This window comes from Crotalus tigris, unplaced genomic scaffold (assembly GCF_016545835.1).
Source record: "Crotalus tigris isolate CLP2741 ecotype Arizona unplaced genomic scaffold, ASM1654583v1 scf7180000020184.803716, whole genome shotgun sequence".
Classification (NCBI taxonomy): domain Eukaryota; kingdom Metazoa; phylum Chordata; class Lepidosauria; order Squamata; family Viperidae; genus Crotalus; species Crotalus tigris.
The window spans coordinates 627,413-640,286 of NW_024097897.1; the positions used below are offsets into that span (position 1 = coordinate 627,413).

At 43.3% G+C, this 12,874-nt stretch overlaps 1 protein-coding gene across 9 annotated transcripts in view; it reads left to right on the plus strand.

Moving 5' to 3' along the window:
* The window catches only part of ANKZF1 (ankyrin repeat and zinc finger peptidyl tRNA hydrolase 1), an 18,139-nt gene that overhangs the window by 4,196 nt on the left and 1,069 nt on the right, over positions 1–12,874 (plus strand). For 8 of the 9 annotated variants that reach the window (XM_039365785.1, XM_039365780.1, XM_039365778.1 and 5 more), the window contains 13 exons: positions 1,668–1,765; positions 1,996–2,098; positions 2,868–3,061; positions 4,235–4,350; positions 5,809–5,956; positions 7,330–7,552; positions 8,304–8,402; positions 8,792–8,947; positions 9,983–10,078; positions 10,356–10,608; positions 11,026–11,137; positions 11,483–11,650; positions 12,767–12,837. In XM_039365785.1, the coding sequence (XP_039221719.1) occupies positions 1,668–1,765; positions 1,996–2,098; positions 2,868–3,061; positions 4,235–4,350; positions 5,809–5,956; positions 7,330–7,552; positions 8,304–8,402; positions 8,792–8,947; positions 9,983–10,078; positions 10,356–10,608; positions 11,026–11,137; positions 11,483–11,650; positions 12,767–12,837 (1,837 nt within the window). The remainder of the gene's footprint in view (positions 1–1,667; positions 1,766–1,995; positions 2,099–2,867; positions 3,062–4,234; positions 4,351–5,808; positions 5,957–7,329; positions 7,553–8,303; positions 8,403–8,791; positions 8,948–9,982; positions 10,079–10,355; positions 10,609–11,025; positions 11,138–11,482; positions 11,651–12,766; positions 12,838–12,874) is intronic. The other variant, XR_005559457.1, reaches the window with a different exon arrangement.

The following is a 12,874-nucleotide window of genomic DNA, read 5'->3' on the forward strand; positions in this document are numbered from 1 at the left end:
TCAACAGTTTGGATGACCACTAAATGGCCGCAAAGAGGGAAATAGCATTCTAGAATCTGGTTATGTTTAATAGAACAAGTCTTTGAACTGGTCTGCATTACCAAATCCACATCTTGTAATGCTTTGCCATATAGTTTGACATACAAATTGAATGAAATATAGTCTAGATCACGGGTCCGCAACCCGTGGCTCCGGAGTTGCATGTGGTTCTTTGAGCCTTCTCCTGTGGCTCCCAGCCTCCGCCATTTGCAGAGAGAGAGACAGAGACAGAGAGAGGCACTTGAGCTTCCCCTCCCTCTCTCTCTCTCTCTCTCTCTCTGTGTCTCTCTCTCTCTCTGTAAAAAGTGTGGCCTCACGCTATTCTCGGACAAGCTGACAAGCTTATTGGGTGGGGCTCCTGCCTTTGCTGCGTCTCCACAGGAAGCAGCAGAAAGCAGCAACACACACTCTCTCTCTCTCTCTCTCTCTCACACACACACACACACACACACACACACACACACACTGAGTGGGGGAAGAGGACTGGCAGACCAAGGGCAGGAGAGAGCCAGCCCAATAAGAATGTGTGCCAGCTTGCCAGGTGAGCAGAAGATCGGAGAGAGGGAGAGAGAGGGGGGGAGAGAGAGAGGGAGGGAGACAAAGAGAGGGAGAGGGAGGGAGGGAGAGAGAGAGAGAGAGAGAGAACTCATGCACAGCAACCTCTATTTCTTTTTAATTAAACTCTTCAATTAAGCTCCTTCCACTAGCCTGCATTCACACACAAGTTTTGCGGCTCCCAGTGTTTTCTTTTCTCTGGGAAACGGGTCCAAGTGGCTCTTCGAGTGTTTAAGGTTGCCGACCCCTGGTCTAGATAGCTAAAAATTTCCTGTATTGTCCTGAAATTATAGCAGAAAGTATAATTTTGTATGGTTTTCCAGGGAAAAGCTCATTATAATGGATCCTTCCTGGTTAATTCTCAGATATCTTTATTGTATTAAGCATCTTTCTCAAAGCCAATGAAATCATTAGAGTTGACTGTGTAACCTCATTTCGATATAACAGGAAACCACTGTTTTCCCATAATGTTACCGAACCTTGGCCAGCCTTGAGTTTCTATATTTTTTTCCTGTCTTATTTTTGGTCTACCAGTTAAAAACATTAGGAACATCTATTTTTAAAATAAACTTACTATATTAACAAAGAATGATTTCTTTAGTTGATATAGGGAGCTGAGGTTAATTATAAATATTAGTTGAAAATAGGAAGCAAATGATCATTTCAGAGTATTAAAATAAGAGAAATGACACGGGGAAAACAGAAATAAAGCTGAGACACCACCTGAAATCTTCACAAGATTAGTGTACAAATGTAATACATTTGTTTCTTTAGCAACTATTTAAAATTATTTCTCTTAAATAATCTGTTTTTATGTTTTCTGCATGGGAATACTGCAGTTCAGATTTTGTATATGAATTCATGTTAGTAAGCCAAATGACAGGATTAGATTTTATTAAAAAATCTGTTTTTATTTTAGTTTTAAGACTGGTATAAATCAATTTGAATCCCAGATAATGTGTTCCTTTCTGTACCTGAAATGCTGTGCCTTTTTTCAGTGAATTTTTATAAAGACATACATTCATCACATAATTTTGTGTTATTAATGGCCATTTTTTTTGCTGTTCTTGCAGAGACCAAGGAACTCCAGCAAGCTAAATTAACCCTAGAGGTATCAGACCGGATGTATTGCTCTGTTTGTTCAAAGGCTTTTGAGAATCGAGATGAACAGGTAGGCATTATTGCAAGTATTTTCTGTATGAGCAGGGCAGTCTCTTTTATTTCAGCTGAAATCTGGGAATTTTAAATTACTCAGATCATTGCAAAGATAGGCCATGTATTAATGGGAATTGTTTCTATGTGTAAAGTCATAAAAGCATTTCAGGTTCATAAAGATTTTTTGCCTACCCGTCACAAGAAATTTAGTTCAATCTTTTGAACTACTTAACTATTTCTATACAGAAGGATCATTATCAGCTAGATTGGCATCGCTTCAACCTAAAACAGCGATTGTTGGGACGTCAGATGCTCACAGCTGAAGAATTTGAAGCGAAGACTCAAGCAGGTGAAGAAAAATATACAGATAGAGTCATTATTGCTTGAGGATTCTGTTAGTTATTATGATTTCAAGCAACTATCCTCTGGCCTAGCAGAAAGATTCTAATAATCCTGGTGGGAAATCATTAACAGATTAATGAAAGTGAATCCTTGGAATCACCAATTATGTATTTTATTATTTTTTATCCTACCTTTATTAGTTTATAAATAACTCAAGGCAGCATACATATATAATACTCCTTCCTTCTCTTGTTTTCCCCACAATAATTCTGTGAGGTGGGTTGGGATGAGTGACTGGCACAAAGTCACCCAGCTGGCTTTCATGCCTAAGGTGGGACTAGAACTCTCCTGGTTTCTAGCTGGGTGACTTCACCACTAGACCAAACTGTGTACACATAGTTAAACACTATACCAATTATCATGATCAGAAACTATATTTTAATAGATGCAGACTAAAAATAGCACTTATCTTTTTTGCCGCCCTATTCTATTCAATTTATTTAATATTCTATTATCATTAGAGTGTTTGAATCCTTTTTATTTGATTTTAGTGAAATTTCTGCTGAGATATTATATTGGAATGTTTAATGCTTTAGATCAAAAAGTCATTTTTACCCATCTGAAATCTTTAGAAGGAAAAGTTAAAAGCATCAATGATATGGAGTAATTCTTTAGCAGAAGCTCTTTGGATTTTGGAGAGAGCAAAATCAAAAAACTTCCAATGATGATATTTCTAGCTTGGTTATCTTTTTTTTCCCCCATTGCTTTGTATGCAGATGACGTCTCCAGTATCTCTGGTTCTGATTCCAGTGACTGTGAGTCAAATAGTGAATCTGAATCACAATCTTGTCTGAACGGTGAAAGAAAAGGAACCGGCTACTGCAATCCACGCTCTCAGCACGTATTGTTCAGAAACTCTGAAGCCCAACTCATTTCAGTCTTTCGCTGTGTACTGCTAAACACTACAAAGGCATGTCAGAAAACACTATGGCTAAGAGCCTACTTCGTCTTGCTCTGTTTTTTTCTTCTTTTAATCACTAGTTGCCCATTAGCAAATGAAGCGTGTAGCTTTTCAGTTGTATAGCACAAAAGGACACACATTGGACATCCCGTCCAGGTTTTAAGAAGCACAGTGGGTGCGGCAGTATCATTAACTGTGGTTGTTTTTTTTTCACCTAGTTTTCTGTTTTCATAGGCTACAACCTCCCTTGCAAGCATTTTGAGTCTCTGACTAATATTATCCATCTGAAGTTGCTCTTAAATTTCGATTCTTGTGGCTAATACGTTAGAATACAGGTATTCCTCATTCAGCAAGCACAGTTAGGATTGGCAGCTTGATCATTAAGCAAAGTGGTTGCTCAGTGAAAGCATAACTTCATCTTTCCTTTGCTTTACAGACCTTTAAAGGTCATAAATATAATGATTAAAGTTACTTTTTCATCACTGATGTAACTGTGAACAGTTGGTAAACAAGGCAGTTGCTAAATGACGATTACCAGTATCTCTTTTCAATTGCTCTAGTCCAGGGGTAGGCAACCTTGGCTCTTTTATGACTCATGGACTCAGGAATTCTGGGAGTTGAAGTCCATGAGTCATAAAAGAGCCAAGGTTGCCTACCCCTGCGAGTCTAGTCTTTTGGTTGTGATTTTTCTCTGCCAGCTTATTTCTGACAGGGCTGTTTATGAACTAAAAACATGTTTTGTTTTAAGCTTGGAACCAAGTAGTCCTTTCAAAACCATTCTGTTGGCTATGTTTCAACAAAGCAATATTTAAATAGGTTGAATATCCCATGTTTTCCCACTTTGCAATTTTCTCTCACTGAAACGATTTCTCCCTGCTCATAGTTACAGTTTCCTATGAGAGATTTTTTTTTTCCTGTTGGGGTGAATGGTTGCAGTTTTCCAACTTTCCATGTTCTTCTGTGGAAAAGAACATCTTTTTGGGATTCACTTTTTAAATTTTTTTGTATTTATGCTGCTTGGAAATGCAGAGTTTTCCTATCGTACATAAAAAAACCTTAATATTATCTGCAGGCCAAGAATATCCTAAAGATCCCTAAAGAAACAGCCAGTTTGCGAGTGTTTGTGTGTGTTTTGCTCAGTTTGTAACCTTTCACTAACTGAAGAGATGGCTGTATCTCCAGGGCAGTTTGGAAGAGACTGCAGACCTAGTGACGTCCCTTCAGAGGCAGAACCCCAGAACTTCCTGGGTTATCCTGATGGCTGGTGGAGGTCACTTTGCTGGAGCTGTTTTTCGGGGGTAAGAAATGGAGGGTCTAGCTCAGTGATGACGAACCTTTTAGAGACTGAGTGCCCAAAAACTGGCCCCGTCCCAGCTCCATCCCGTGCCCCGCCCCCCCAGGGCCCGCCGATCATCCAGGCAGCCCAGCAGTGCCATGGTGGCCACGTCCTCTGCCCACGCCCCGCAACATCAACTGCACAATGGAGTGTGAGGGCAGAGTCTTGTCTACACTGCCTGGCTGCCATGTCCTTGGCTGTGCTGCTCCGCGTGGGCCACGCTCGGGGGCGACTCTCCTCCAGAGGGGCTGCTGATGAGGAGGGGATCACGGGGGAGGCAAGGCAATGGCACATGTGCCCTGGGGCAACGGCACGTGTGCCCACAGAGAGGGCTCTGAGTGCCACCTCTGGCACCCGTGCCATAGGTTCACCACCACTGGTCTAGCTTTCTTCTCTGTACTGTAAATTGGATCTGTTAGAAGGCTGAAGGACACTATGGCCTTGCTCATGCCTAACACTAAACCATTCTTGGTTTAATTTTCACTCAGGTTGTTTGGCTTGTTCTATAAATCATGTACTGTTTATTCAGGGATGGTTGGGTGGATGGAGATAAGATGATAGATAGACAGACAGACAGATAGCTGAAGCAAGAAGAATGATAAAAAGAAAGGAAATTCCTCAGGTAAGCAACAAATATGAAAATTCTCCCTGGATGGAAGAATCCTTCTCTTCCCCTCCCCCCTCAAATTCTTGGTTATCACTCTTACACCATTTCTCCTGGGGGTTAAACCATTAAAATGAAAGAAACCCAGTTTCACTTCTTGTGGCCCAGGATTTCAGAAGAATTTAAAAATGTTGATCATATTATTAATAAGGGAAGGCTACGTAATTAGCCTGAATTAGGGATTATAGTTATTCTTTTTCTTTTAAATGCAACATTTTGTAGTAAAAAAAAAAAACCCTCTAAAAGTTGCTTTGCATGTATGCATGCATCCACATATATACAGCAACACTTGAGTTACAGTTCATTCCTTTTTTGCTTAGACCCAATAATTGGAATTAACTATATGGTATCTATTTCCTTCAGGCAAACATTATAGTGTTTGTACAGGTTAGCAGAGAGGGATGAAAGTATTAAAAGAAGACAGAATCTACCAAGTTTCTGTAATGGGAGCTGCCACTGTGCCTCTTGTCAAGCTGCTTTTCCTTTCATTGAAGGCTGTCTCTGATAAAATGTGGGGAAATAGCATAAGCTTCCAGGCTAGTATTGATGTTGATGTCATGGCAATTCACATAAGGGAGAGAATTGATGGAAGAGGGAATGGTAAACACTTGTATATTTTACACATTTGTGTAGCAAAGGAAGATATCCCATTATCTGTCTATCTGTGAACTAGAACCTGAATTGATTTCATTGTTAGTTTCTTAATGGTACTAAGTGTTTACTTCTGCTGAAGGCTTATATTCTCTTTGTTCTCAGGAATGAGATATTGGCACACAAAACTTTCCATCGATACACTGTGCGAGCTCGACGAGGTACAGCCCAAGGAGCAAGGGATGGTCAGGGGACAATGCCAAAATCTGCTGGTGCCTCATTACGGCGCTACAATGAGGCTGCTCTCCTTAAAGTAAGTCTGCAACTAAGAGGAAGCCTGCAAAGTGAAAGCTTTCAAGAGGTTTTCGATCCTTCCTGTGGCCCTATTTCAGAGTGAATTGCCCAGGCCTTCATGGAGAAAAAAAAAATAATTTTGTGGGCCAGTCTAGATTCTTTTTGCGCATAGCAAAATAATGGAATATAAAGAAAGATGGATCGCTACAGCTTGGTTATATGGATTCGTCTTTTTTGCAGTTTCTGCATATTAGTGTGCTTTTTGCCAGAATATTTGAACTGGGTCTACATTCCTGTCAGCCCTTCGAGATAGTCCAGGCAAGAAGCACAAATCATCATTACTAACTTTATTGTGAGCTTACAAGTAACAGAATCCTGCCAGTCTGAAAGTACTTTCCTCCCCTCCTTTACTTTAACTGACTAGAACAGTGTTTCCCAAACTTGACAATTTTAAGGCATGTGGACTTCAACTCCCAGAATTCCACAGCCAGCGTTGCTGGCTGTGGAATTCTGGGAGTTGAAGTCCTCATGCCTTAAAATTGTCAAGTTTGGGAAACACTGGACTAGAAAATGAGAGAGGTTCCCTCCTGAGACACTTCTCACACCCCTTTTCCTTCTGTGGGCTGTGATACCTCTTGCGTACTAGTTATCTAGGCCAGTGATGGCGAACCTTTTAGAGACCGAGTGCCCAAACTGCAACCCCAAACCCACTTATTTATTGCCGGGTGCCAGGTGGGTGTGGCCCACTGGGTGGGTGTGGCTGTGGTGGTCATGGCAGACTGGGTGGATATGGCCAAGGTGGGCGTGGTCACCTCGATGTTGCTCATGGGAAGGGATGCCTGTGGGGGCCAGGCAGGGTTGGGGGAGATCCAGGTAGGTGGGGTGGTGGGTAGGAGGCTCATCCCCTAGGTGAGGTGAGGCAGGGTGGGGGTGCCATTATCTCAGGGCAAGGCAAGCCAGGGGCTGGGGCAGCTGCTGCCTGACACCATCGGCCCCCGCACGCAGAGGCCAGCGAGCACATGGGGGCCGACAGTGTCCGTCAGCAGCCACAGCCTGCTGGCCCTTCGACCGGCGCACTCTGGGGCTCCGCAGCCCGCTACCAGCAATTCAGAGAAGTGCCCACAGAGAGGACTCTGAGTGCCGCTTCTGGCACGTGTGCCATAGGTTCACCACCACTGATCTAGGCTGTAGCTCTTCCTCCTGCTTACAAGACCATGGTCACAGACCATTACAATTCCCTCTCTGACATTAAAAAAGGTTCTATGGAAGAAGAAAGTCCCTGGAATCTCTTGAATCACATTTTGCGTTGAAGCTGCAAACCCTGCTGCTACACTGGCTCACATCAATATTGAATATTGTGCGTGAGTTGTTTCCCATTGTCCTTTTCTACAGGATATTCAGGAGCTGCTAACAAGCTGGACAAGTTATTTAAAAGAAGCAGAGTGCATCTTCCTTCGTGCTCCGCACAATAACCAAGCTCCCTTCTTTAGCAGCAAGCTTGGCCCTCTCCAGCGAAGCGACCCGCGTATTCGGCGTATTCCTTTCAGCACCCGAAGAGCCACCTTCCGTGAGGTGGGACGGGTCCATGGGATTTTAAGCAGCCTGCTGGTATATGGTGAGCTGTCATTTAATTTTTCTCTGTTGTTGGCTTGCCTTTTAGCCCTTAAAAGATCATTTTTTTGGTTTGTAATGCATTGCCAATCAAATCATTAAACTTTCTCTAGATTGATTTCTTTCTTTATTCCAGTGGTTCTCAACCTTTTTAATGCCGCGACCCCCAACCGGTCGTAAGTCGAGGACTACTCAACCGGTCGTAAGTCGAGGACTACTCAATGGTGCAGCACCGTTTGCAGAATGGGACTTTTGGCAGGCTCAGCAGGGCAGAGACAGCCTGGACAATTCCTATTGGCTTTTGAAAGCCAATAGAATTAGACTCTATTCAAGAGAGTCTATTCTATTGGCTTTCAAAAGCCAATAGAATAAAAGGGAGTAGCACAGCTAAGGAAAAGGGGGAAAAAAATGGCGGACTGCGTTGTTTGGTGACCCCCGTGAAATGGTCGTTCGACCCCAAATGGGGTCTCGACCCACAGGTTGAGAACCACTGCTTTATTCCCTTCAGCCCCACCCAAAGACTTGTAATTGTACCCTAAAAGCTTTGCAAGTAGTTTTCTTAGTCTTATCTTAGCACATTGGTGTTCTGTCCTATCCCGTTCTGTGCTTTGCTCTTGTAAGTTTTCCATTCTATTAACAGAAATTTAGCCCAAGACTATGCCATTGAGCTGCTATTGGAAGTGTAATCTCAAACTGAGCATTTTAAGGGGAAAGAAACAAGTAAATTAAAATTGCATTCTGATTTTTTTTAATAGGAAATAATACAACAGTGGCAGATCTGACGAATTCTCCTCGGAAGACCTGGAAAAAAGTAGCTCATAAAGATGAAGCACGTACAGAGCCTTCTGGCACTAGTGAGTAGGACAGCCATTTTGAAGCTGAAGGAATACGTTGTTATTCCTATTCTATCACCCTTCCTGGCCAGTGTAGATTTCTTCTGCATCCTTTCTTTCTGACTTCTAGTTTACAGAATGAAAAGAGTATTACAGGTGTTGAAGTGAGCAATATACTGGGGATTTTTGCCTGGAATGGTTGGTAGCTTAATGAGAAGCCCCTGAAGGAAAATGTTTCAGACAGCATGGAGTTTACTAATGTATAGGGTGTAATCATAGCAGACTTTAATAATGGCTGATGGCATACAGGTGGATAGTTAAAACAACGAATGGAGCCAGTTCTTTCTCTTGCCCCTCTCCCCATTCTCATCTGGAAATGAGAAGATTGAGCTGTGCTTTTTTTAAAACAGTCTCTGCAGCAAGGACAGAGGAGGAAGAAGAAGAAGTGGGGGAAGAAAATCTGGAACTGGTGGAGGAGACAGTAAATTTATTGGATTTACGTGAATTTGAGGTGACACCAAAACAGAATCGTAAAAAGAGGAGGAGGAAACCCAAGACACTGCCAAGTAAGTGGTTGAAATAGTGAGCCTGCTTTTAGCAAACCTGTTACGTTTATTTCTTTGTGGAATGATCTTCCAAGGATTGCAAGCAGGACTATAGAACTAGATCAGGGGTGTCAAACTCAATTTCATTGAGGGCCACATCAGCATTGCGGTTGCCCTCGGGGGGGCGGTGGGGGGGGCGGCCTACTGGGAGGGCGTGGATGGAGTGGGTGTGGCCTACTGGGTGGGTGTGGCCAGCTCTACATCATTCACATCAAGGGTGCCTGTGGGGGTCTGGGCAGGAGTGGGACAGATCTGAGGGTCTCTGGCAGAAAGGGGTGGGACCAGGGCAGAATCCATCAAGAAATGCACCATCGCCTGGAAGTAGGTGAGGGCTATTTGCTGGCCACTTCCAGGCGATGGTGCATTTCTTCATTCCTCACAAAGGGTGACACCTCCCCAACATGCACCCAGGGGATGGGGCCGATGCGGCAGGGGCTGTTTTCAGACTACCTCGCGGAGATAAGACTGAATGCATTTCAGCATAGATGGCTACCACAAAATTGTACATTGGCTCCCGGCCGGCCTGGGCCAGGGCCAAGGCAGCGGGGGCCATTTCCTCACTGTTTCCAGGATGGCTTCGCGAGCCACATGAAACCACTTGCCGCATCCGGCCCCGGGCCTTGTGTTTGACATATCTGAACTAGATTGACTTTTTGGCAGCTCCTTCTTTTCATAGTCTTGCATACTGAGACAAGGAGCCAATGAACTGGGTTCTGGGCAAAGAGTCTGCTAAGAGGTTGGTGGTATCTTGAAACATCATCTGAGTCATCTAGAGTAGGAGATACTCTGTGACCTTCAGATGTTGCTGAACTGCAATTCTTGATTTCCCCAGCCAGTATGGCTAATGATGAGGAAAGTTAGAATTTAGCAGGTTAGCAACTCTCTATCCCAGGTATAACCTCATGTTTTAAAATCCTACTGGTGCTAAAATATTAGGCAAGGATTTAAGAGGACTAATTAAAATCAGGGAATCTTCTACTATGTGTTCTGAAACAGAGTCTAACATGGAGACTTCAGGAAGTGTTGAACCCAATACGTCAGTATGTAGAAGACTAGAGTCAGCTGAGGTCCAAGAACAACAAGAGTCTCAAGGTACGTTTGGGAGCATGTGTGGGATAACATGTACATTATATAGTCTTCCAACTGGCCATCTTGACCTTTGTTCTAGACTATGATCCTGTGCTGGCAGGTTGGATTTGCAGCTAGATGCTTTTGGATGTGGGGTGGGGGTTTTTTTGTATGTTGTTTTGTACTGATGTTTTTGTGTTAGCTGCTTGGAAGCACTTTGTATGTGATGGGCAGCTATATAGACCCCAATCTTCCAAATAATAATCTCAGATGTATCTGAAAACCTTTCTCTTCCTCCCAGATGCTCCCAGCACAACTGTGCAAGATGCCTTATTTACAGCATGCAAAATGGGAGACATGGGAACCCTACAGCATCTTCTGGGAATGGCTGATAATACAACAGATAACAGTGAGCACAGCGATAAAGTCACAAAACAGTTGCTCAACACACCCCTGGATGAGAGTGGCTGGACTGTTTTGCATGTGGCAGCAGCAGCAGGAAGAACTGCAGTTGTGCGGCTCTTGTTGGAGAGTGGGGCTGACCCTGCCATCAGGTAATGTCCATCAAGAGAGGGATACATTGAGGCCTGAGTTAGCCACCATCTTAAACTGTAAACCGTATTTAGTCTCTACATGGGGTCTGACTTGCAAACCTAGTAATAAGCAACAATAAGTTCTTCTGCCGCATCTCCACCAGTGTCTTAGTTTTTTTTCCAATCACTATGGGTCCAGGACTTTCATAAATATAAGGAATTAATATTTTACAACAGCCAAGGTATTCAAAATTGTTTTGACATATTAACATGGAAGTTTAAGTCTTCTGAGTAGCAAACTACAAGAGAGTTGTTCTGTTTCATAGCTGGAAAGGTTTTCACGTCTCTTTGTCTCAGCAATGATTATCTTGAAGGGACTCCTTTTTGTAAGTGTTCTATGACATTTGTTTTATAAAGTGCCACTATTTTATACTCCAGGGACAGAAAAGAACAGCCTCCATACTGTGTGTCTACCAATAAGCAAACCCGTAATGAATTCCGTAGATTCATGGGTGAACAGCCAGAGAGATACGACTACACCCAGGCTCAGGTGAGTGGAAGCAAGGTCTTGACCAACTTAGTCAGGGAGGAATGATGGGGGTTAACATCCATCAGCTAAAGGGCCACCCATTATTTGCCCATTAATAAGGTCATCTTTAGGTATGGAGAACTTTAAATGTTTGCTTCAGTTGTCCAATCTAGATTTTGTCTAAGAAGCATTCATAAGGTGATGGGGAGGAAAGCCTTGCGCAGGATATAAAGAAGATTAATGTTCCCTTTAGGACCATCTCTCTCTCTCTCTCTCTCTCTCTCTCTCTCTCTCTCTCTCTCTCTCTCTCTCGCTATTGGGATCTCCTCCTGTTCTACTTGATTCACATATGCAGTCTAACCACAGGTGCCTGGCCCTCTAACTGCAGAAATGGAAGCCAAACAGGCAGAACGCCGAAGAGCACAGAAAGCCCTACGGAAGCAGCGAGAACGAGAAGAACGTGAAGCACAATTACTTCTTGAGCAAGAACAGGAAGAAAAAAGACGGTTTGCCCTGCTCAGTGATCGTGAGAAGGTCAGGGGCTTAAAGTGGCTTTAAAAGGGATAGCATTTCTCGTTCTGCTGCAATATAGCAATAGCACAGACTTATACACTCTACAGCACGCTCTAAGCCAGGCATGTCAAACCTGCGACGTTACATGACATATCGGGACTTTTTCTCCATTGCCGGCAATGGGGTGGGCACAGTTTTGGCATGACACATCCGGCCCGTGGGCTGGCAGTTTGACATGCCTGCTCTAAGCAGTTTACAGGGTCAGCCTATTGCCCCCAGCAGCTTGTTACAGCCATGTAATACTGGTACTCTGTAAGTTATTTTGGCTTCCAATAAGATTCAATAGGATTCAAGGTTCTGCTTATCACCTATGAAGCTCTACATGGCCTAGGAGTAGTAAACTTGCAGGACTACCTTCTCCGAAGAACATCTGCCCATCCCACATACTCCCATAGAGAGAGAGAGCATGCCCCAGGTTCCCTCTTTCAAATTTTGCTACCTTATGGAAACTATAATACTGTAAGCGTGCCTTTTGGATGGCTGCCTCTGTGCTCTGAAACAATCCCCCACCTGCCCAAACAACAGGCCCTGGGTCGAGGCTTTTTCCATTGACAAAGTTAAGTTTTGATAGTTTTTTTTTAATATTATGCTTAGTTGCCATTTTATATTTATAAATTGTGTTTGTTAGCATTATATGGTTCTTTTAGTTTATTTGTTTATGTTTTATGTTGCTTAGAGTCACATTGTGTTGGGTGGCCTTATAAATCCAGTAGATTCTAATAGATTAGAGATGTAGGAAATTATTTTATAGTTTGACATAATGTCCAAATTCTTCAGTCAACCTTTTGAGACTGTTTATGCCAGTGGTTCTCAACCTGTGGGTCGGGACCCCATTTGGGGTTGAACGACCATTTCACGGGGGTCACCAAACAAGGTTGTCCGCCATTTTCCCCCCTTTTCTTTGGCCACGCCCCTGGCACCCAGTGATGTATAAGTGGTTGGGGGTCACCACAACATGGGGAACTGTATTATGGGGTCGCGGCATTAGAAAGGTTGAGAACCACTGGTTTATGCATTGAACTTCATACAGAAATATGACCTTTGGCAATGGTTCCTAATTGTTTGTTTTCATTTTAGCGTGCTCTGATGGCCGAGAGGAGATTTGCCTCCCAATTAAAAGACTCTGGTGCATCTTTGACCAACACCAGGTATTTTGGGAGAACGGGGACTTCCTGAGAACTATTC